A 25,278-nucleotide genomic window follows, 5' to 3' on the forward strand; every position below is an offset into this window, starting at 1 on the left:
ATATAGATATTGATATGGACTTTAAATCTTGAATTAATCATCACATCGTCTTGGTAGCTGTTGGCCTAAGTTCATGACTCTGTTTATTTGTGGGTTTTTTGGCGTAATGGCATATTTATGGATCCAGAACTACAATCTAATACTGTATGATAAAGAACACACACAAAATTAATTAAAGTTAAAACATTAACATTTATTTTAAAATGTAGAATTAACATTTTAAAATGTATTTTTTGTTATCCAAACCTTGGTAACATCCACAATTCCTTGAAAGCTTTTTCCTCGGCTCCAAAGGCCTTGAAGAGGGCTGCAGTCCAATCCCCGACGACCCGTATGTGAATACTGAAGAAGTCCTCCTCGGGAGCTGAGGTGAGGGTGAAAGGGTGCCACTCCAGCTGTGAGACAGATGGGCACTGTAGAAAGATATATTGACCAGGTCCCATTTTAAAGCCACGTTTCTTCATGTGAATCTCAAGGACTGCAGAGGAATGCGTCACCACCTAAACAATAATAAAAGGACCTGTTTTATTTTCCTTCAGAAGAGTAACTGTTTGTTTCCATTAGGTTACAATGGTGACTTTGTAATCATTTCTACTTGAGTTCAACCACAAGTTAATGCAAATTGGGATGCACAGTAATTTTTAAATGTCTTGTAGATTATGTCCTAAACTGCATGTTGCAGTGCTGTTGCTGCCCAACAGCTTGAGAGCACGTACAGTGTGTATCGTGGGGCAGCTTGCTTTGTGAGTGTACGAGGCAGAGGAAAGGCTGTAACAATTCAACAATTTGTTCAGCTTTCTGTCTTGGTAGAGCCTATGCAAAAGTATTCCTTAATAGACTGGAATAATTTCCCAGTTTTACTCTCATGTAACACAGTTAACACGTACGGGATTATTGTTGGTTTGGCAAGAAGAAAAGCCCAGTGAGCTCAATTCTAATATACTTTTATTAAGAGGTAATCTCAGTTAAGCAGCCAGTTTTATATGTCACACATAGTATACTGAGATTCTCAGATCACAGCCACTCTGTGAAATCAGCAGCAAGACTTATCCGACATGCTTTTCCCCTCACACAAGATAAGCCTGTTTCTGATCGCCAGCTTGATACGTGTGGACTCGGCTGCTTCAGTAGCGGCATTCCCCATCCATTCTGCTGTGACTTAAATAGGCCCTTAGCACACAGAGATGTTTACAACTGGGATAAATTGTTACAGTGGTATTAATGAAGCTTCGACTATTTATGCTAACTGATAATATAACCCTTAATCTCCTTGGAAGCTTCCAGATTTGAAAGTAAAACCTGTGTCCTACTGAAGTCGAGGGTGTCTCTGGCATTTACTGCAGTGGAACATGGTTTCAGTTCATTAAAAAGAGAGACCCTCTGCGCAGATGTTTGTGTTATGGTGGTGTAAAGTCTGGTACTTCATTAATCAAGTTTGGTCCCGTATGGATTATTATTACGGACTTGCTATTGGAATAAATGCAAAACCTAAAATCAATACTTGGCTGAAACCGTGGTAATGATGGAAGAGCTGCTGAAGCTAGGAGTGAAAAATGAGGTCATAATATAGAGAAGTTACCTATAAAAGATAAAAAAAGTCATTGACATAACATTTTTTTTTATGCAGACATGCAAGCTGTGTTACATACCTTAGTAATGACCACCTCCTGTTGAAATCTCCAAAATCTAACAATTCTTTCACAGATGTACAACACCATAGGACTTAAAACCCACTTCCAAGCCTGTAGAAAGTTGCATATTAAAAAACAACATTTATTTGAATGTCTACAAGAATATTTTGCATTTCTGGTTTAAATTAGCAGGTAGCCTAAAATGAAATTATTTGATTTCTCTTCTGTGATTTTTGATTTGCCTTTCTCAAGAGAGTATTTCTGTTGCTAATGTAGCTGTTCTGGCTTTCTTGTGGAACAGACATATGGGACTCCTTCACAGATGCACTCCAAAAGTGGTGCTAATATCTATCTGTATTCTGGCCAAGAAAAGTCCTTTAAAATCTTTTCCTACTAAAAGGCAAAAGGATTAATCTATTTAGGTGTAACATACAGATGTCATTGGACCTGAAGACATATAGATGCATACATTTATACAATATTACCCATTGCTCTTCAATGTCTAAAATATTTCAGAAGGGTCAGATAGCAGTAGCTCTTATTGTCAGCTGTGAGTTTTCTGATGCTGCATGAGAAAACATTAAGTCTCAAATATTCAGTTAGAGGAATGGGATACATTTCCATTTAATCCATTGGTTGGCTGTGTATCAATAAATGTGTTTTTTTGATCTAGGATACTAAGCTGGTCATACTTTAAGTATTGCAGATGATTGTTGTGCTTGTACTTGTTAATCATATGTACTGAGCACTATAACAATCAAAGATACTTGGCTATTCAAGTATACTAGCTGATGATTTCACTGAGTTGCACTGATAGCTGAGATAATTAGATGTAATTGAATCTCATGATTTAAATTTTTTTTTTTTCTGGAAGAGATACTGTTTTATTTCCAGTTTTGTTAATTACACGGCTCATTCTAGGATACTGAAGACTCCACAATCTTGTGGCTTTTAAAATCTCCAAAGAGTAACTTTACTTGCTGAAACATTGACTTTGCTCCACAAGCTGGGTAACAGGGGTTATAAAGTATCTTTTATGAGAAGCAAGCCATAAAATTATGTGGCTTCCTTAGAAAGTGCTAAGAGGATGGAGTGGCAATTTCCCAAGGTTAAGTCTTGAAAATTAAATTTAAAAAAAGCATGATTTAATAATGGGAAGAAACCAGCATAAGCCAGAAGATTCTCAGTTAAAGCAGAAACTCAACACATCCGTTGTCCCTAAATACTACAGGTGTCTCTGCACAGTGGGTAATCTCACGTCTTGAATATATTTGCATATATCAAGCCACAATAATGATGAGACATGTTTTTCCTCCCTTCCATTTGTGCTACCTGTAAATAAAAGCACGTGACAGGAATGTTAAGGTTGCAGGCTACCCTGTGCGAGAGCTCAGCTGAGATTTCAAATGTGTCATCGCTCCAGTGCAACAGAGCATTCAATCCAAAATATCTTTTGGCTGGGCTGGGACAACAGGACATCCACCAGGAGGGATGGGCTGCTAGGCAACACGGCTCCTGCCCAGCTAATCAGGGCATCAGTATTCTTGCCCACGTGGTGTTTCTTCCTGTAATGAGAATGAACTGAGATGGGGCAGCGATGGCTCAGGAGAGACTGTGAGGATAAAAGTCCGGATGCCCCGGGTGCAACAGAAGTGCTTCATTGTCCTCAGTGGGAGCCAGATCGGGCTCCTACCTGCTGAAATATGGAGCAGGGGAGCAGATGTGGCATGACTGAGGGAGGGGCTCCGCCATGGTAGCCTCCTCTGGGAGCCGTGGCCAGTGGGGCATGCACTCCGGTGTCACCTCATGCAATCCCAGCTGTGCACAAAGCTGTCTTCTCCCTGTTCAGTCCCATCTACACCTGCCCTTGCTGGTGCTGCGCAAGCCTTGCCATGGCTTTTTAGCCTCTGAATGAATTTGTGCTATCTATCTGCGGTGTCTAGCAGGTACCACACCGTAGCACATTACCCATCCAGCAAAGCACTGTTCTTATAGATGATCTATATGCCATACAGTATTATCACAATTCATTTAAAGTAATGTGACTTTGCAAGTATGGCCTTGGGTATGCAGGAGAGTGTGGCAAAATAGGTTTAACACGGAGAAGTGGAAGTTCTCTCCAGTTAGCTTTATGATAATGAATGTCAAGACATGCTGTTGGAAGCAAGCTTGTGTCTGTATTCATGGTGTGTAGCCATGTATTGATTTTTATGGCGACATTGTAGCTGAAATTTTTAGAGAGGCATTCATTTTCTCATTAATATGCGCGTTGGATAGTGGCTAACAATAGTTTAGTTTAAGAAAAATCTATGTCAGCCATTAAAAGAGCTACAAGACACTGAATGCTAATTTTTCTCCTTTACTTTAGGATTTCCTTTGGTATGTTTTCTCTTTTTGGAAGAAACAACAAAAACTTGCATATGAGCAAGCTTAATCTTGAGCTATAAATGTTAAATGATTTTGTTTGGTTGCTAGACATCTGACATACTGTACAAGTCTGCTACTTAATTACCCCCTGTGGATTTGCAATCTTGTTGCAGCAAAACCACCCTTCCGTGGGACATTTTTCCTGCCTTTTGCCTTTCCCTTTCATAATTCATTGTTTCAAATTCTCTCCTTTTTACCTAACTTAAGACATCAAGGCTGGACGATATGAAGCATGTGCCCCAAAGCAAGGACATAATTTTATCTCCAATTTATTCTCCCTTGGTATTTAGACTATCCATATTAAAGTACTATTAGTTAAAATAATAATAATATTAATTTGCATCCCTAGCTTTACTGTTCAATTGTATTTTCTGTATCTCTACCCTCATAAGGTTTTCACTTGGAGGCTATGTTTGTGCAATGAACACCTCAAGGATATTGGTGATACTGAATAATTAAAAATAAATGTACACAGCAGATTTAAATAGAGTACAATTCTGAAATCCATACCCTTCAAAGGGAGTGTTGTCTAACTAAAGGATCTTCCAGAAATAAAAATTATTATTAATGACACCAAAATTTTATACATCACTCTTCATCTGTACCTGTCTATACTGATTATAGAGGAGGTCAGGATCACTATGTTAATGCACAGGGAGAGGTCATGGAACAGAAATGTGAAACTACTCTCTAAACATAACACTAAGTGCCAGTCACTCTATACACTGCGTACACTCCAGCCCCCTGCTCCCTAAGACATTTGGCCTCCCAAGGAAGGACATTAAGTTAAAAACAGAAGAGAAACATCACTCTTACCACAGGTTTGTTGCCAGAAAACTGTGGCAAAGGGCACTGAGTGGCATTCTCCCATTCCAAGTAGTGATCTTTACAGTAGGTGACATTGTGAAGCAGCAGACTCTGAGGTGTCTGACCTCGGACAAGCTGGCTTAAAACAAAAATGATCATCAGTGATATGCTTCTTTGTGACATTTCTGTGCATCTGTAGGTTTTGCACTAGTAGTTGAATGCAGATTCGGAGATAACTGAAAGTTCAAGAACGGGCCTTCTCAACCCTGTTCTGCTCTCTTGTTCAAATTACCTTTCCTTTAGCTTTGCCATGACTTTTTGACCAAATGCAAGAAGTGTGTTATAGTATTGGTATACATCAATGCAGCTGAAGTGTGGAGAGTCCTTGCGCAGAAAATGCACATTTTGCTGTTTGTGGCAAAATTAGAATGATTTCCAAGTTGTTTGGAGCAGACACTTTGACCTTCTCTGTATATGAGCATCTGGTATTGTTTAGAAAAATAATAAAATTTAATAGTGACAGACCTTCTCTTTCCTTTGCTACTTTCTAAATGCATTTTTAAAAGCTGCAAATAAAGTTGGAGGACTGTAATTAGATGTATACTCTCTAAACATATTAAATTCTAGCTTCTTTACTTCTGAGAATGTTAATGATGTGAATTTTCCCAAACATTTCAATCCTGACTGTTCAGTTTATATGGGTTTCAGCTGGTGTTGATTATGGGTAGAGAAGGAAGATTTTTATGGGGAAAGCCTGTTTGTTTCATATTGTTTCTCTGAATTTTCCCTTTCATACTTACTTCGGCTCTACAACGTTAGCCTGTCCTGCCCCCTAGTCTAACAAGAGACAAGGAGATAAGAAGTGCTGCCTTCTTTTACATGGCAGTGTCATCGGCTGCCACCAGTTCAGACAGAAAGACAGAAAAGGAGGTAGGCTTGAGTGAGTTTTGTTCAGTCACCTGGGAAGGAGGAAGAGATGGGAAGTGGATGAAACCTTGGGTTTTGACTCCTTTTCATAAATGGGGTAGTGGTAGGGATGTGCTGGGGCAGCAGGGAGCTGCTCTGTCGCAGTGCACTCCCAGCCTGGAGCAAGCAGTGTGCTCATTGAATGCTATCGATAGGGCTGTTAAATAAGTGTCCCCTTTTCAAGGAAGTCTCGTGCTGAAGAGTGTTGATCAGCTGGCTAGACAGAGGGAGCTTACAAAGCTGAAGGTTTAAAGGGTTCATTACAGTTGTTTGAAATTGGATTCTAAAAGATTTGCCAGAGAGAGAGGGGAGGGGGCCATTTTAATCAGGCCAGGATACAGTTTACAGCATTTGTTTGCAGCTGTGCCTCTGAAACTTGGGACTAATTAATTGGGCCAATTTCAGGAACACTCAAAGCCAAACTGAATGTGGCAGCTCTCAAATCACAAGGAGAGAGGTGAGAAAAGTGACACACCACAAAATGTTGTACCAGCCTGTTCCCTGCCCCGTGGTGATGCCATGTACCTCCAGAGAACAGGCACACGCACACACTGCTGTGGGCTAGGAAGTTCCTCTGTGTCAAAGAGTAGTGGTCTGTATGTACTTTAGTGGTGGGCAATACCATCTGAATGTTTTACTAAACAGACATGAAAAGTGTATTATGATAACACCAGGTGATGCTGTCCTTAGATCTGAAAAGCTTTACTACAGCTTGAGGCCACGTGTACACTAGATAGTCAGCAGGAAAAGATCTCTGGACCAAAGCAGCCTTTGTTGAGGGCCTTGCACTGAACACCTTTGAGGGCTACCTAGGGCTTAGGACTAGGACTGGTTTGGTCCTGTGAACGGATCACTTGTTAGTGCTTGGCACACAGAGATGCGTGCCTGTCAGTGTCGTTTCATCCCAACACACTCTGTGTTATGCAGTCCAGGAATTGCGCCATGGTACGACCCAAACCTAGGAGGTGAGGAGGACCATGAGTTTTGCCTCAAAACTGTACTCCGTATCTGAATTAAAATGTGAATGTAGATGCACCACTGTAGATTCAGATTAACACTGTCGCAAAGAAATGAGAAAATGAAATGGGGGAAAGCACACAAGGGAGAAGAAGCAGAAGATGTCAGTGGAACTGGAAATGGAAGATGGAAATGTTTTCAGCACTAGGCACCTTCTTGCTCTCACTCTGCATCGACAGGGGATTTATCAGCCCCTGAGCTTCTCAGGGAGGCTCCCCCGAGTCTGCTGTCCCTCAGTGTAAGAACCAGAGCCCTGTACCAAGAGGATGGACCTTCCTCTTGTGCTGAGGAACAGGAGGACAATCAGCGACCTGGCAGTCATCCCTCTCCGTAAAAGCCACCTGACTGGGCTAGTCATAAACTTGAGTTATTTGTTACTGTAGTCATTTTAACCTGGTTTGTAATATAGTGCCTACTGCTACTGCACAGTATTTCTCTATGGTGAGGAAATTTGGGGTTCTTTTCCCCACAGAGAAAGAAGGTCAAAACCACTTTACATTTATGGATGCAGAGGAGAATGGGCACAGGGACATCCACCACAGGGTAGCTGAGATGCTGAAAGCTTGTCAAGCTTGTACAAGCTCTCTCGCAAAACGCCTTACAAGAGCTATAAGCATAAGGTCTATTGCTTATTAATTTGAAGCCACAAAAGTTTGATTCCTAATCTGTAATGCCCCCAGTTCCCAGGGATGAAAGTTCATTCAGACTGATGCATTGATAAAGTGCAGGTTGTAAGATGGTAGAAGAGTGGTTGAAAGAACTAAAACACACTTTTAGTCCTCAGAAAAGTGATGTATTTTAATTTCAAAATGCTTTCATTTTGCAATCTGTCTCCAAGCAAAGATCCCAGCAGTTTGTTAATAGAAAAGCACAGGATTATGGATTTGAATCGTGTTTCATCTCAAACTGTGTACTATACCCCATGTAGTTTATGCAGACACTTACCCCATACCATGGATTATTAAACCAATGAAGAAAACCACAAAGAGGTGATGAGTATACCAGAACACCTCATAGCATGACCTTCTGATGAGCTCAGTGGATGAAGTCATGATCAGAATTAAAGCCACAGTTATCGCAACTCCAGTTATTCCAGCTATGGTGGTTAGTACCTCTCCTGTTGTGTTCTAGAATAAGAACACATTATTAGTATTAGTATTAGTAGCTATTGTTATTGTAATTGTTATTTTTATTACTACTTCTGTTACTGTTACTATTGTTACTGTTGCTGCTATTACATATGAAGTCAAAATCTAAGATATATTTTCAGCATAGGAACAAAACCAGAACAACACATGGAGGCATGGCAAACCTCCATTTTACCACAGAAGAGCATGGAAAAACATCTGTCTGCTCTATTTCTACTCAGGCTTATCCCAGACAGATGTGTAAATGTTTGCTGCCACTTATTTGTTTCAGGAATCGAAAGGAGGAAATTAGACAGTCTCATTAGTACTTTTATCTATTTTGCTTATGTAAAAGTGTCTCAGAAAAAAGGGAAAATGATTAGAGAAACGAGAAGATTAAACCTAGACATGTAATAAGCAAAACAGCGCTAGAAACCAGCTTATTCATGTGAGGGTGATAAAGTGAGGTGCTAAGACACCTGCAACCATAAAGGTGTGGGGCTGTTTTGTGCTTATTTTACTTCAAAGTTTGTGGGGTTTTAGCAGCTCTGAAATGGTGTATAAAAATGGCATGCTCTCATTTACCTAAACAGCATATCTCATTTACCTGTTCCTTACATTTACCTGGAGATACATTGGATAATACTTGGGTTTATTTTTTAAAAGACTTATTTATATTTACATTTTTATGCTTGTCAGTGATGAAACATTCATATGCTGGGCTAGAACATGTTCCTTCTTGTTCATGACTCACAGACACCAGCACAGGTCTGTTACATCTGTCTAAACCCACCAAAATATACTGAAGTGAGAATGAAGATGTATTTTGAACACAACAGTCGGATGCTGATCTCAGTTATAAAGTGCAAATCATGAAGAACAGCAGTAAAAATCTCACACACAAGATGAGACTCAAGCTAAATATGCCAGCAGAGTGTAAATGAAGTCCCCATTTGGCCTGCAAAGCATATATATCTGTTTTCCTGGTGCTGATGCACAGGAATGAAAGAGCTCAGCATGCCTTCTGGATCCTGAGTTGGTTCTACAGCTCAATACACTAGGAGAAAAAAACCCCTATATTGTACTTGTAAAGTGCACTCATTTGATATGGAAATCCTAGAGGTGATAAAATTCCACAATGCCATTTTTACAGTCACTTTTACAGTGAAATCATTCTTTCAAATGTTCACACTTGACAGCACACAGTACATTTTCAAATTGGTGCCTGTGAAGAGTGTGTTCAGATCCTATTACATATTAACAGGATTGATCTAGGTGATATTTTGAACATTTCCACTACAGTGGCTAGTTTGAATGTTGAGATGAAACAAGGAAAAATGTCAAAGACACTTAGTACATTGCTACTACAGGGGTAGGATGAAACTGAAAAGAAAGCCTGAATTGTTGCTCTCAGAACTTTCTTCTCTGAAGTGAGAAGTAATCTTTTATTTCCTTTCCTTCATAATTTATTAATTCTGAGTGTAGCTACTGAGACACAAGTGGGCAATAAAAGAAATATAAATATTAGAGGTTAGAGTAAAATGTAGGCTGTAAATTGGAAGGTAATTGTGGGGCATATTACTGTGAGAAATCTGGGAAAGGATCTCAAAAAATACTAGCCTTCCTCCTCAAGGGTATTTAGGATCTTAATTCTAATTAGAGGCCTACCTCACAATTATAACACCATGGGAAGGCTTAGTGGAGAAAAAAATGCGTACTGAAAGACGGTAGGTTCCCGTCCAGAGCTGTGGGCTTTGTTCTATTCCTGGGGAACATCCCACGTGCATGTGGTGAGAGTGGGCACCGAGTGTACTGAAAGACTGTGCAGCTGAGTCCTTGGCTCGCTGTCCTGTCCTGATAAACCTGACTACTTTGTCAACACTAACATGAAGGCTTTTGTATTCATACCATTGAGACCATTAATTTGCTTGATTTTCTTCAAACTTGAGAATTGTTTACTTGTTTGTTTTGAAAGATGAAAAATCACACTATCTAAACTGGAAAGGAACTGAGAAAAAGCAGGACTAAATGCCTTGTACCTGAAAAGTACTATCGAATCCTACTGATGGTTGTCCAGCCATCGTCTCACTTTGTTTCTTGTTTCAGTGGAGCACACCACTGATGGAAAGAGCCCCACTCCATGGTGTTCAAGCAGTCTTTATTGCATGCTGGCTATGTGGGAATTTTCTAAAGACCAGAAACAATATATGTGGGAATCTCACCAGGGCTATTTCAACCCTGGAGTATATAACAGTATACAACAGTATACACAAGCAAACATATGTGATGTACAGTATATTGGAATAAGGAAAAAAGCTGATTAACTGTTGCGTATATTACATGCACACCTTGCAGAAAGGGTCTGCTTTTCTTTCTGTTATGAGTATTATAAGGAAGAGCTTATAATGCTGTTGTGAGATAGCCAAGGAAGTGGACAGGAGGCACAGTCACTTTTTTCCCCCAAAGCAAGCAGAATCATTTATCTGCAGGGCTGAGATGCCCATAGTCCTGCTTGGCTCTGAAGAGCACACAGTGCCACTAGCTTCCCCGTGCACTGCTTCCTATATGCAGCGAGCCTCCGGGTGGTTTTGCACGTGCTTTTCCCTGGGCAGCCACACTCAACATGTAACAAGGCAGAATCAACCCCCAGATTGGGAAGATACAGCACAACCATGGGGAGAGACAAATAGCAACTGTGAAAGAAATATTGTTAAGTGCTATTGCTGTTTTTTTTTTCTTTCTGGAAAGAAGTTGTGTTTGTTCCGTGTATTGATAGTTTAGTTTAGTTTTTTAAAAATTCTTTGCAGGTTCATTTCATTGTCTACTATTCACAACACTCCTTATCCTCCCCCCCAGCTGTCTCCTCACAAACTAATTAAAATACTGTAGACATTTCTTTGAGCTTAGTAACCTGAAAATTGCAGCTCTAAGTAAGTGTTTTCAGCTGAAATTGAGGTTAACCTTTGGCAGCACCTTCTCGCTCTGGTTAAAAGGCTTTGAAATACAGTTTTACCAACAATAGAACCCACAGGGGAAAACTTTTTAGATGAGGAAAACCAAAAAGTGACAGCTTACTGTTTCATAGGTCCTGATTGGGTTCAAGTAGCTTTCATTTGGGCTCTTGCCAAGGCCAGAAAGTTTATTCTGTAACTCCCCAGCTTCCTTCGACTGGCTGGTATGATACCGCTCGATGTTGATCAAGTGGGCAACAATATGGATGGCTGCATGAGAGAAAGAGTGGTGTGAAATTACAGACACACTTGTACGTGTCCACAGTGCCAGAAGGAACTTCATTAAGCACACTACGAACTATTTGAAAAGCTTGGGCATAAATTGAAAGCTTTGCGTGGGTTAAGCTGACAATAAAAGGAAAATTTTATCAAATATGTGTCTAATATGAAGCAACTGCTTCACGTTGGAAAAGAGAGGAACAGTTCCAGGGTCACCTCCCATGTTTACAGTCAAGTGCTCTGCAGTCTTCAGTGTCATCAAAGGAAGACCTCTTGAGAGATGGTATAAAGGTGTTTGCCTGTGATTTTAAATTGTTCAAAATGAGGTAAACTGATTAAAATCCCTATTTTTTTATTAATATACTAGGATGTGCCATGGTCTAATATTGCTATGCAGGACACTAACTTGTCCATTTTAGGCATAGACCAGTTTGCAACTTGCACCAGGGATATTTAAGAGATGCAGCCAAAATCTGTCCCCTGTTAACAAGTAGCTATAGCAATACTTTATGCAGGTGTAGCCTGGGGAAGCCACAGGAACTATGATTTTAAGGGAGAAGTCTGAATCACAGTGTTAGATCTGATTTGCGCTGAGCATCATATATCACCTCTACTTTGGGCCTGCTCCCAAGAGGTATATGAAATGGTCAGTTTAGGAAAATGCATTGGAGTGAAGTAAGAGCTCCCCTGTAATTCTTTTCCTGAGTGGAAAGATGATAATTTCAAAAGAGGAAAAAAGGAAGGACTTTGCTTTATTATTGGCTAACATAGATAAAGTCATAATCATGCTAGGTGCAGAGTTTCAGTTTTCAATATGACAGATTCTCAAATCCATTACAGGAAAGTTGTAATTAATGGAAAATATTAAATACCAAAGGATGAAAAATTGACAATGAAAAACAATTATATGTTTACAGTAGAGCTATTAGGAGGTACTATTTCTAGTTTTTATAATTAGCTTCCCGTTATCATCTCTCCTTCAGTGTTTATCTGTTCCTGTCCCTGACCATTTAAAAAACCTTTCTAAAAGGCAATATTTGTAGTAAACCAAATATGATCTGCTTCCCTGAACAATAGTCTCTCAGAAGATTTTTTCTTTTTTTTTTTTTCTTTTTTCTTCTTTTTTTCTTTTTTACTTCTCTTTTCTCTTTTCTCTCTTCTCTCTTCTTTCTTCTCTCTTCTTCCTTCTTTCTTCTTTCTTCTTCCTTCTTTCTTCCTTCTTTCTTCTTTCATCTCTCTTCTTTCTTTTTTTTCCTTTTTTTAATTGTAACTATTTGCACGAAAGTAATGTCTTACTGTGCTAGTCACTGTGTAATCACAGATGAAAACACGGGATTAAATGCATAAGGACTTCGGTATTCCTAAGTCTTTTAGGTGCCTATCCACTTAGTGAGCTCCCTCACTCTGCATGCCGGAGCCTGGCTCCTCTGCAGCACCTGGGGAGAGCTGTGGGCATGGGAATATGAGTTAAGGTAGGATGCTGGCCATGGAAGTGCTTAAAGCAGCCAGTGCAAAAAGGTAGAATATATTGCACTCTTCCCCCCAAACAGTAGGTTAGCCCATGTGTCCAGGCTGGAGAGAGGTTATTTTCACTCTGTTCTTCTGAGGTGATCCTTCTAGAGTAGTATATGTGCTGTGGTTGGTTGACTGTCAGGTTGTACTTCATTCAAAACATAATGTTAGCTTAGGGACTTCCCACCACCACTCCCTAACACCTGCTTCACCTCATTGCCCCATGCTTAGATACTCACTGGGAGATGAAAGACCTATTTTAAAATCCTTGTTACATTAAATTTAAAGTAGGGCTTTAGAATCACATGTCCTAGTCACTGGGCCAACTGCTTATTCTCTGGTGAGTTGTCTCCTGATGAAGCTCTTAATAAAAATAACCAAATATTTATTGACACAGGTATCCCAAGTGAATATCCTGAGCACCCAAACTGCAAAATCAAGCTCCCATTTTTTCTGAATCTTTGGCCCAATGAATAATAAATTATTCATACAAGCTGGAATAGCTTCAGCAGAATGGAGACTGCATCCAAATGGGTATGAACTGCACAGAGATAAAATGAGCCTGGAAATTAGAAGACAGATTCAAGCCATCAAAGGAATGAGACTCTAAAATAACCTTTCAATAAATGGGATAATGGGATCAAGCAATCTAAGCAGCTTTCAGCTGAAGGTTGGTCATTTTATGAAATAGCATATATGACGTGACTGTGAGCATTAGAGAGTATTGGACTCAGTGACCCGGCATGTCCTGCGTACATTGTTATGGATTAGGTGCTGCATGTCAAACAACCTGGCCAGCGTCAAGTGGGAGATGCTCCCCGGAGCCTGCGTGTGAGAGGGTGCTCCCAGCACCTCGGCAGCGCCGGGACGCTGGAAGGAAGGTTGCACAAGACCACAAGCAGCGAGTGAGATGTGTGGATTCAGACTGTCAAAACCCAAAAGCCTGAGAGGCTCTGAGCTGCAGGGTTTAGGTGGCAGCTGTGTGGGGGCTGTGGCAATCTGTTCCCCAGCGTACAACTGATGTATAAGCAGTATATAAACACTGTTTATGTATTTAAGTGTAACAGCACTTTTAAGTGCTGAGTGGGAAGGGGGGGAGCTATTCCTACAAGGGGCTCCTTTCAGAACAGATGTTTTGGCCTGGTAAGGATGTTATCAGATCCAGCTGGAAGGGAACCAAGTCATTGCTTGATGAGGACCTAATTTCTCTGACATCTGAAAGAGCTCACTTGGAGGACAGGAGTGCGGGGTAACGGACTGCTGTCTGCGGTAGGTTGTGGAGTTGCATGCTGCATGTAGTCCGGTACTGGACTAAGGGAAAGAGGAGAGAAAACTTTCAAAGGGTGGAAAGGCCTGATGATGAATCTCTGAGTGGGCTTCTACTGAGCAGTTATATCTTGGCATCTGCCAGTGATTACTGGTGCAATGAGTAATGGTACTTGGGCTTCTTGTCCTCTATACCTGCAGGATGCTCTTTGTAACTCCGATATGATGTAATAGTCACCATAGCCTTGGGGCCAGGTGAGTTTCACACAGTTGTGATCCATAGTCTTGTTTTACCAAGGGTTCCCTGCAGCATATAAACTGCAGGTTTTGGACTATCCTTGCTCACTTAAAATAGCAACATTGACTAGAAGTGGAGGTTCGAATCTGTGTTCAGAGCATAACACACTTGCTCTCTTTCACCTTAAAAACACATAGATTTTTTAAAAAGTGATACTGCAGATTGTGACATCTTCATGTGAAATGATGACATTTCTGTTGGTTACAAGGCTACAAAATCTTGCACTTTCCTCAAAGTGCAGGATTGTACATGATTTGTACAAATTCCAGTCATGTCAGCAGCGACAGGAAACCTAGTGCTGTCTGGTATATGCTGAGTGTTGAGAATGAAATGAAGTGGTAGTTTCTTCCAGACAGAGGTCCACGTTTCCTAACAGAGTATTTGCAATTTTGAACAGAAAAAACCTGTGGGTTGAGTAGACATAGCTTCCCAAGAAGGTCTCAAGCCTAAGGTTTAATGAAGGGTAATCATGGTGCAACTTTTCTCTGGAAGAAGAAATTCACTTTCTGCAACTTAACCTAGTAAGATTTTTCTGCAGGCTATTAAAGGACACCGCTTTGTCCATCTGCATATTGTTCTGCTTTACTATGTTACTGTCAGTGGAAACATCATCATACTCTCCTCTTTGGGATTTACCACATCTTCCCTTTTGGGTGACATTCCCTCCAGCTTTCATCTAACAAGTAGCGGATATTACAAGTGTAGAAGACTTCCAAAATGAACAGGAGAGGTCTTTTCTGTGAGCTATTCTGTGGTAGCTGTTAACGTGCAGAGTATAATGACACACTGGAAAATATTAACATTCAAACTAATGATATACTGAATATGTTGGTTTACCTGAGTCTCCCATGATCTTAGATATTGCCTAGAGTGTTATTAGATTAATACTTCTGATGATTTTTTGTGTGCTGCTAGGAAAAAATGATGCAATCTAAAAGTGAATTATAGCTGGATGGTAAGAGTAATGCAAAGATCTAATTCCATTTTCAGTGTGGTTCATTTAATGTACAATAGTTGTAGCAGACTAAAAAGTCTGGCACTGGATACATTGCCATTAGCTAAAATATTTTACATCCCTAAAGTGCATTTTCTGAAGGTCCTTTGCATCTGCAGCGTATAGAATGTACTAAGCAATTCCAAAATTGATATGCAGATTTCTGAAACCGGAGCTTACAACAGTTGGGTTTTTTTTCCCTGCACCACTTAGATAAGTTAACCATGAGGGCAAAGTTTAAGGTACTACATCTCAGGATTTTCAGTTCAATTTTTTCCTCATTCTGCATGACCAAATATAAAGTACGGAATAAATCATGCAATCTTTTAAACAAAGTTCTTTTTTATAACTGTGCATGAATACTGAAGGATTTTGACTGTTGTTTTTAACAACATCTGGAACCTCTGAAGCACTTAACATGCATTAATTTGTATTTGACCCCGAGATGTTCTATCTAGTCCACCTCTGAGATCAAATAAAAGGTTTTATTGGAAGGAGGGAGGGAGGAAAAGGGTTGCTATTAGAGCATGATGTTTACTGTACATATTCTTAAATACAAAGAGATGTAATTAAATTATCTTGAAAGTCTGGTCAATTTAGCTAGTCTTATTCAGCCAATTGTGCCTTCAGTGAAGCATGCACAACCCTCATTGAACTAAACAGAAATTGCATGTGTTTATCTGAGGACGAGATTTCACTCTCTCTTTTTCTGCATGCCTGTACAGGATAATAATCAAATTGGAGCTTGCTGCTAGCAGTTAAATGTTTTGGTTAACCAACCCATCATGATAAAATCAAAGGGTCAAATCCTGGCCTTTCTGCCCACAGTGAAGAGAACAGTTTTGCAAGGAGCTAACCCAGGCACGGGGAATTCTGCTCCCGACCAAGCCTGGGTTCTTTTGCCACCCACTGCCTTGTGCCATTTCTGGTTACACGGAACCCTTAATATCAGCTTCATGCTGTCTTTGTGGACTAAAAAAGTGCAGGTTATGTAAAAATTACAACAATAGTGACCACACACATACTTGCATTGGAATTCTTTTTGGTTTTTGGAATGGTTATAAACATCAAAGAAGAACATGACTTGGACTATTTTTTATCCTAGCTGGAAGCTTATAATCTTTAATTTAATGTAGTTTCCTTCCTAGTACTTGCACTAAGTCTGGATTTAAACAATCTGACTGAAAAAAAAGGGAGTTTAATGGAAATTTGATTTTCTGTAATTTCTGAAAGTACAACACTGAGATATCAGCTAAACCTCTTTTGAAGATAAGCATCTACTTCCCTGAAAACTTCATCGCTTACACAAAAATGTTACTCAGATCACCAAAGCTCTTCACATAGGCATCACTACCAAAATGTGGTTGAAAATGGAAAGGTTCTCTAGTATTTCTAGCTATAGATTTTTCAGTGCTTGTCAGAAGCCAAACACACCTGGCATCACTATATTATGTCTGCATTTTGCATGTTTTTAAAGAAAGTCGCACTGCTGGAATTTTTAAGGAGCAGGAACACATTTCAAACAGCCTAACTACAAAGAACCTCACTGTCCTTCCCCTACTTTCCCTTAATTGCTTAAGCTTTATTCATATCATAATTCAAAGACTGTTGGAACAATATATCTATATAACCTTTCTGCAAACATCAAAACAACACAAGAAGCAGTTTGTTCTTCAAAATATGCACCGTATGCCAAAGTAAAAAAAAAAAAAAATCCCCCCCCAACACTCCCCACTTCAGAAGATGTATGCATGTACTTTCTTATGAGGGTAAAAACAATACAGTAAGAGAGAGGAGTTGTACAAAACATTATTTACTATCTCTTGTAGATATCTTTAGGTTTCAGACAACCGCCTCTCAACTGAAAAGTCTCTTTTGCATTAGAAAGCATAGAATGATTTGCACTGATCAAACTGAGAGTGCATGAAACTGTGATTTTATTCTAGCAGAGTTACTGGTCTATAAGGAAGATTTATTAGTGGGTGAGTAACTCCCAGACAGCTCTTATCACAGACAGGCATGCAGAACGCAGGAAGCCAAACTAAGCAGAATTCCCTTTACTGAATTTTCAATGATGCCCTTGATTATAGATAGCATTGTTTACTCTCTCTCTTTCCTCCAACTTCCCTCTTCCACTAGTCTCTAATTATATCCTTTTATGACCTGACCAATTAAAGCCTGCTCTTGAATTTGTATTAGAGCTGATGAAAAATTAAAGGTACAGATGTACTTTTTCCAAGGCCATGCGCATCTCAGCTGAGCTGGCTGCCTGTTAGAAGCCAGACAATACTAATGTTGCGCTGACTATTTTTAGCATGCTATTAAATAAATATGCTGGAATAACACCACCTGGCAAGCTGAGATGAATACATGTTACTTTAATAATAAAGGAGTCTACAATTTTATATTGTGAAGCTAAGCTTACTGATCTGATCTGCAAATTGGTTTAACTTCTTGCTGCCACATATAGGCTATTGATCATACAGGGGAGAACATTCATTTAACTAAGAATTACTAAATTGCAGTAGACTAATAGGAGTTGACTATGCTTTTGTGTAACAAAAGGCAATATAGGTAGTACTTGGATAAATAATGTGTCAGTTGAGAGGAAAATGGCATCTATTCACACATCATTTTAACACTGTTAGATTTTATAAAAAGGGACTCAATATACTTGTGGGTACCTCTTTACTCTGAAACGTTGTTTTTCTGTCACAATATGTGCTGTAGATTGTACTTTTTTTATGAATTTGAAATTTAATTTCAGGCAACTGAGTTTCTGGCCATTCTTTACCCAAGTCTGACGATACAGTGATGTAGTGTTTTCTCAAATATGATAGTTATTTCTTGCTTGTCTGTTAGGAAAGCATGAGTTCATAAGTTGACATGTTTTGTTCATTAGACTTCCCTCTATTTTGTTTTCTTCCTCAAATATCTCATCAACTATGTGTCCATTTTATATGCTGGAAAAAAAACCAACCCAAATAACAACCCAACAACAAACCCTCATTTTCTCCCTAGAGAGTGACAGAATTAAATAGTGGTGCTTTCTGTCATTTCACATCAGCTCCTGTGTCTTTTTCCTTGGAATTACTGAAGCCATAAAGTAATCACTCTTCTAACAGACTTGCACTTCCCAAGCTGTCCACCTCAATGCACAAGCAAACATTTTTATATTAATGTAAAAACCAAAAACATAAAAGGTTTGACTGTGTAGTTTTGCTTTCTTTTTGGAGCATGACAAATTGTACACCAAGTAGAAGTTGGTTAATTTACATTCCTGGGTTGATTTGTTAATTAAAGAAGCAATGTTGCGTTCTGTAGGAATCTGCTTTATGCTGAAACTGAACTCTGATAAATGAATGGACATGACAGATAAGTAAATCATCATAATACACTATAAGATGCACATTCTCATCCCCCAGCCTTCCCCTCTGAATTCTTTAGCGCTACATACAAAGGACAAATTTTAGCTATTGATTCCTGATGGCAATCCTGACTTCATATTCTTGTCTCACTGCATGGGGACTTTAACAGCCTATACACACAAAAGCAACTCCCTCATGTAGACTGAAAAAAATGTTGGGACCAGGATCCACTGGACAGCCTGGGGGTAGAACTGTTACCCTGCAATGTCTTATGCTTGCAAATAACCCTGATTAATTCCTGTGTCTCCTTCACGTTGTCTAAGAGAACTATCTGCCCCAGATACCTCTCCATCTCTATGTGCTTATGTCCTTCCTCATATCGCCTTTCGTTCTTCCTTCTTTGCACATCTCTCTTCCCCACACTATCTCCTGTTCCCTTCATGTCCTCTGAATTCCTACAAGCTTCAGTCTTCTCCAGGTCCTTTAATGACTTGGGGAACAGGAAAGTGCCATGTCTTCTTCCCAGCCAGGTGAACGAACACCTATAGCTCAGTAAGTCACTAGGTCCAGCAGAACAGATAACTTTTGATCTCAAGAAGCAGTTTTTCCTTCAAGGGGGCCATTAGTTCCCTGTACCCATCACCTATTTAAAAAAAAATATTTAGGAATTTAATGTTTTTGAGACAGCTGCTTGTCTCAAATTCAGATTAAATTTATTACCTGGTTGAAAAATTATTGAACAAGATGTAGTGGTGGACAGATAAGCGGTGTGACTCATAGGCACCATTTTCTTAGGAAATCAGACTGTAATGCTATGTCATCTCCCCAAATGTCTACTCTCAGGGATTTAATGAAAGTTATCTACACTAAATGTTAAGAGCACACAAGTTGGTCACATTAACTAAATGGCAACTAGTAGTTACTATCCAGTTTGAAAGTTTATTGACTTAACAGTCAAACTTTTCTCAAGCAAAAAAGGTTACAAATGGTTAATCAGATGGGACTCCTACACCTATTTAAAGCTGCAGTCACCAAATGATTGCACTAAAATAGCATGTCTCAGAGCTGATGCGGATTAGAGCATTAGGCAGAATCACTGTGAAATTCAAAACATTTCAAAGGCAAAGAAGGAAAAAAAAAAAGCTTACTTGCATTTACAGCTATTCCATAGGCAACCATCTTGTGAAATGCGATGTTTTTGTCAAGCTGTCTCCTCAGTGCTCCTCCACAACACTTGGTGAAAAAGCAGACCTTGTTTTATATCATTCCTGTTACTATTTACGGCTCACATTTTGAAGAGGTGAAGAGAGGAGATCAGTACATTTAAAAATGGAATGCTGAAGGAATTCAGTGGAAGTTTTGGGTTAGCTTTGACTTTGGGGCTCAGGTAACTGTTTTCGGCATAGTGACACTCCAGGATTTTTTAAGCTATTCAGCCTATGTAGGGGCTCAAAAACAGGTTTGATAAAACTGCTATATTTAGCTGTGATTTGTGAGTGGTTTATCTGGGCCGGTGCTTAACTAATTTGCTGGTATAAGGATACCAGGCTGGGCCACCACTGCTTTGCAAGCTTAGGTTTAGCTGCATGAACACAGCTGAACTGCTGGCAAAGCCAGCTTGCAATGAAAACATTTTCGCTGCTTTCATGAAATGCACACCGCAGGAGGGTGAGGCTGTCTAGACCTCAGGTGGCTGCACGCGGATGTGTTACGGAGCCGTCTTCCCATTATTGGAAGTGCTCGATGGTGGTGTGCTCATGGCCAGCTGGGTGCCTCTGCGCAGAGCCAGCCTGCGGCTGGGGCGGCCGGCTATCAGCCAAAACTAACACACTCTGCTGGAACCTAGACAGCCCTCGTGGACCTAATTCGGTCTCTGAACGGTGTTGTGGGTGTCTGGATTGCTCGCTTGGCCTGGCACAGTGCCATGCCAAAGAACCTGGCATTTATCCACAATGTTTCCCAGCTAATAAATCTTCCAAAAATCTGGAGCGCCGTGGGGTGCAATGCCAAGACACAGCACCTCCTTGGAGAGTCACTGGATGCAGCCCTGTGCTGACCATGCTGGAGCCAGTCAAGTTGCTCTGTACCATGCTCCTCAAGAGCAGAATATTGTCCAGAAGAGCAAAATATTGATTATGTGTGAGAAGATTTCCAGTTCTCTGTGTTCTTACTCAGCATCTAAGTGGGCATGCATATATTTTATGTTAATTCACAAACTGATTCAGAAGTTCAACAAGACTTTTTTTCTTAAATGCTCAGCTCCTGGACTCAAACAATTATAAACAGTGTTGATTCCCAGCGTAAAGACTGCTTGAAATGTAACTCTAACTCTGAAGAAAAAAAAAGGCAGAACTGAAATAAGAACCAGCTTACAATAAAATAAATTAATGTTACAATTTCTAAATTCCTGTTGTTCTTGGAGGCATGAAGTGATCAGTAACTTTTTACCCAAACATGTGGTATTGGAATTGCTCTGACTGTAATAATTCACTGCAAGCTGAAGCTATAGCTAGTAGAGCTAAAGCCTTAAGTACTTCCTACGCATGATGCTGAGGTTAATGTAAATGCCTGTGAGCAGAGGACCACTCCATTACAAAAACATATGTTAACACGAAAGGAAGACCTGAGTGGTGGCCACTCAGGCAGAAGGGTTTAGACACGTTCCTTATTATCCTTATGTCACTTTTATCTATCTGTACATTTTCTCTCTCCAATTTTCACTTTGCAACTACACGGGATACACATGATGGATACGTATTTTCTCCATTTGGCCAAGTTGCATTATTACGTCCCTTTTTTGTAGTTCCTCACTTTTCACTTCATGACACCATGTTATGCAGCGGCTGCCAAAATCAGCGTTGCATTTAGAGCACTGTGTTAAACAAGCCATTTGTTTCTCTTCAGTCATGAATACTGACAATTTAAATGGTAATAACTAGGCAATAGTGTACAGACTTCTCTATCAGAAATTAAAATTCCTTGGAAAATGTTTGATATGGATAATACTGCTGCACTACGGAAATAAAAAAGGGAAGATAATATAGCTATTTGAGAAATGGTACTTACAATGCTTGCTCCTCTTAAGAATGAAGTAAGGTTTCTACTGACTGGTAACAGGATTAGCATGCAGTTAAAATTAAGGCACGTTGCAGAAGCTCTTGCCCAAGCCAGGGTCGACTGTACATATAACAGTATAAAGAAATTAAATTACAAGCTTGGTATAGGAAGAGCAAAAGAAAGAAAATACTATATTAACATAATGCTCTTATATGGGAAAATTACTGGTGAAGCATCAAAAATATTATTATGAAGGATGTAAATAAAATCAGAGTATGCATACATTCTTCTTGTGGAGCCCTTTAACAATCAAACTTGTACTTACTCCCAGCATAATCCGTGTATAAATGTAAGCATCTTCGTCTTCATACCAGTGGAACGTATCAATAAACAAATAGAAATTCAGTCCCAGCCACACCAGCTACAAAGCAGACAGGTTACAGATTAGTGACACTTGCAGTATTTTTTAATGCATATAAAACTGGTTATGGTTGTAGTTTTAAAAGTATCTGAGAGATACTTCAAAATCAGTGTGCAATGCAGTTCTTGATCACAGATGATAGAAATCACAAATGCCTGCTGGAATGAGGCTATCTTTTAGCAAATGCAGGATTACAGTCCTATCCCCACATCCCCAGTAGAGGATATAGATGACATTTACTGTGTGATGGTAAACTTGATCTTAAACACAGGGCTTAGCCTGGTCTCTGAAAAGGCAATAAAAGCTAAAATTAAAGAATTCCAGAAATGGAGGGAGTTAGGAGCTGAGGAAATTCCTCTCTGCCCCCCATACTCAATTCACCAAAGCCTCTGAAAATAATTCAGAATATAATTTCAATTACAATTGCAAACCCCTGTTCCCTTTATCTAAGGACTAAAGTACAGGGACTTAAAAATAATTAAAAATAAAACAGTGAGACTTTAAATTGTTTTTAAGACTAGTTATAAAAAGGCTGCTGAATATTTTATAGCAAGTTTTACATTAAGCTTGGGAGTATTACTGTAAGCAAACCATAAAATGTCTTTTAAACAAGCTTAAAATATTTATATATATCCAATTAGATTTTTTTAATGCTAAAAATACTCACTAATAACAGCACTGAGAGTTTTTCATTCAAAATCCAGCATCCCATCCTGAGTGCTTCTCCCTATGCTAGCAGCAGCTGACTCTTGCCTTCCAGTGTAACTTGAGTTCTCCGTCCATTCCTCAGGCTTTTCTACTAACTCCTTTTGTCTTTAGATTTTAATAAGCACCTAGTGGGAGCAGGAGCTCTCTCTAGGAATTTTCTAATTAAGGACTGCCTGACAAGAACAGATCACCCAAGTGACATGTCTCATGACCTGTGTAAATAAAATGCTGGTCATTGTCCAGTCCTTTCTCTCTCCAAAGTTATTTCGCAGCAAATGAGAGATGCTGTCATTAAATTGTCCTCTTGTACTAGCATTTATTTGGGTGGGGTTTTTTGCTTTGTCTTTGCAGTTTGAACAGAGTGCAACATTTCTTCATGATTTGTCTTTTAATTTAGTAGCAAATGGGAGCATCTCTTACATGTGTATAAGACGGGAGCATTGCTAAAAGATCTTGGGAGTGGCAAAGTCACTCAGTCAGAAGTTGGGAACTGCCAGAATAAAGAGTGCCCCTCTAACATTCGTCTGGATTTCTTGTGGATATAGATTATGGCAATGTTAAAATGCATGATAGTTTTTCATTCAGTTGGCTGCAGTCATAAAATAAGCAGTTACTTTCTCTTTCTTCTATTCACATTGTTTGGTGTAAAGACACAAATCCTACTTCCTTCTCTCCCTGCTAGGAGGAGAGAAGTAACAATTAATTTCCTCCTGCTCTTCTCTGTCAAGTCTCAAAAACATTGGCTGCCTTCACCCATGACCTGTGAGGTGAGGAAAGGATGCCTATTTCAGAGGTCTGCGCACTGAGGGGTTAGGAAAAACTGTGTCCCTTACTTCTGCATGTGGCTTGAGCAGCCTGGCAGGTGCTGTGGCTCTCCATGTGCTCTGGACCCTGCTCCCACGTTTTGTCTGCAAAGTGACGTTGCTTTGGCAGGAATTAAGGTACTCAGGAAATATAAGCCTCTTCCAAATACAATCCACAAACACTGTCCAGGGCTAGAACTTACCCATTTTTTTTCAGGATTTGTTTCTATTTATAAAACCAGATGTTCCTGTTCCTCTGGGTTTGTCCTGAGGACTGTTCAGCCTACTTACTTCTCCTCCGAGGTTTACTCCTGTAAGGATCGAGCAAGCCACCTGCAAAAATGAGTCAGCAGGATTCAGTACCTCTCAGCAAGATCAAAACCTTTTGACAGGTTAGTGTAACAGAGAATGCTGTTAGTCTGTTCAAGACTTTTCTTTAGTAGGTGGTTATTTGAGCAGCCAGCACCATCATTATATTCAAAGTGAAGAACACATTTTCTGATTTGCCTTTACTAAGAGAGAAGAATAATTTATTGACTTTTCTGCACTTCTCCAGAGGGAAATCCCTTCCCCTTGGCCTCCCTTACATTGTGGAACTGGCAACAACTGGAAGAAATTGCTTTGAAACATGGTCCACTCCACTGCAGGAAGGTCCTCCTGGCCGACCAGGTCTTAGCTCCTCTTTTGTCCTGTCCTGGTGAGCGCTCTGCATTTACCCTTGGCTCCCCTTGCCAGAAGCTGTGGAAAGTCTGCCTGTAGTAATCTCATTCCTTCCCCAGTAAAATAATTTTCTTAAGGCCTTCCTGACTTGGCTGCGAAGGAGACCTTTCTGTGACAAAATAGCTTAAAATTTCTTAAACTTGCAATGCTATTAAGCTCAGCTACTTTTTAAATCAGTGCTAATGACCATTAATATGAGTTAGCAGAACCATGGAAATGTGGTTATGAATACTCTGAATGCAAGCATTTACAAGGGATTTATTTTGAGCTTTATTTTTCTTGGATGGTAAAATTAATCATTATTTATTAACAAACTTTATGACAAGCCATGTGCAGTAATTGGCCACTGTCCATTATGTGACTTGATATAGGCTATTCCCACAACGACCCTCTTTATAGTAGCTTTGGTAATGCGGGAGCTAACAAGATAGTGAGTATAGCTGTATTTTTCAGAGAGGTCAAAAGAAGAGGAAATAAGGGAGAAGGGAAGAAGAATGTGCAGAGGGTGAGGAGAAATACTGGTAAGGTCAGATGCCAATTTTAACTACTTAAAAAAAGGGGGGGAGAGAAAACCCACTATCTGGATTAGCTGCACTTCAAAGGGAAATGCTGCACTGCGATGTTCTGCTTTGAAGTTCAGCCGATCCAGACAGCAATTTTCTAAAATGAGTCAAAACTGGCATCTGAAATAGATTTTTTTCAGAGTACAGCAGATTCATATGCCGGTTTGGGCTCCAAAATTTGTCTGGATCAGCAGCTGTACTTCAAAGCAGCACATCTCAGTACAGCATTTGACTTTGAAGTGCATGTGGTCCAGATGCCAGTCCTCTTAAAGGAGCCGATGAATCAACTGCACTTTATTTTTTGTCTGTTGAAACAGCTATGTTTTTTTCTCATATATAACGGTAATGTGTGTGGTCTCCAGT

The 25,278-nt window shown here is 39.7% G+C and overlaps 1 protein-coding gene across 1 annotated transcript in view; it reads right to left on the reverse strand.

The window, feature by feature from the left end:
* The window catches only part of NOX3 (NADPH oxidase 3), a 38,916-nt gene extending 16,083 nt beyond the window's left edge, over positions 1–22,833 (reverse strand). The window contains exons 1-9 of the mRNA XM_050893900.1: positions 22,789–22,833; positions 22,026–22,121; positions 21,710–21,820; positions 19,792–19,876; positions 11,051–11,196; positions 7,794–7,975; positions 4,875–5,004; positions 1,650–1,742; positions 247–500 (exon numbers count right to left, since the gene is read on the reverse strand). Coding sequence (XP_050749857.1) covers positions 247–500; positions 1,650–1,742; positions 4,875–5,004; positions 7,794–7,975; positions 11,051–11,196; positions 19,792–19,876; positions 21,710–21,820; positions 22,026–22,121; positions 22,789–22,833 — 1,142 coding nt within the window. The remainder of the gene's footprint in view (positions 1–246; positions 501–1,649; positions 1,743–4,874; positions 5,005–7,793; positions 7,976–11,050; positions 11,197–19,791; positions 19,877–21,709; positions 21,821–22,025; positions 22,122–22,788) is intronic.
* Between the last annotated feature and the right edge of the window lie 2,445 nt (positions 22,834–25,278).

This window comes from Gymnogyps californianus, chromosome 3 (genome assembly GCF_018139145.2).
Source record: "Gymnogyps californianus isolate 813 chromosome 3, ASM1813914v2, whole genome shotgun sequence".
Taxonomy (NCBI): domain Eukaryota; kingdom Metazoa; phylum Chordata; class Aves; order Accipitriformes; family Cathartidae; genus Gymnogyps; species Gymnogyps californianus.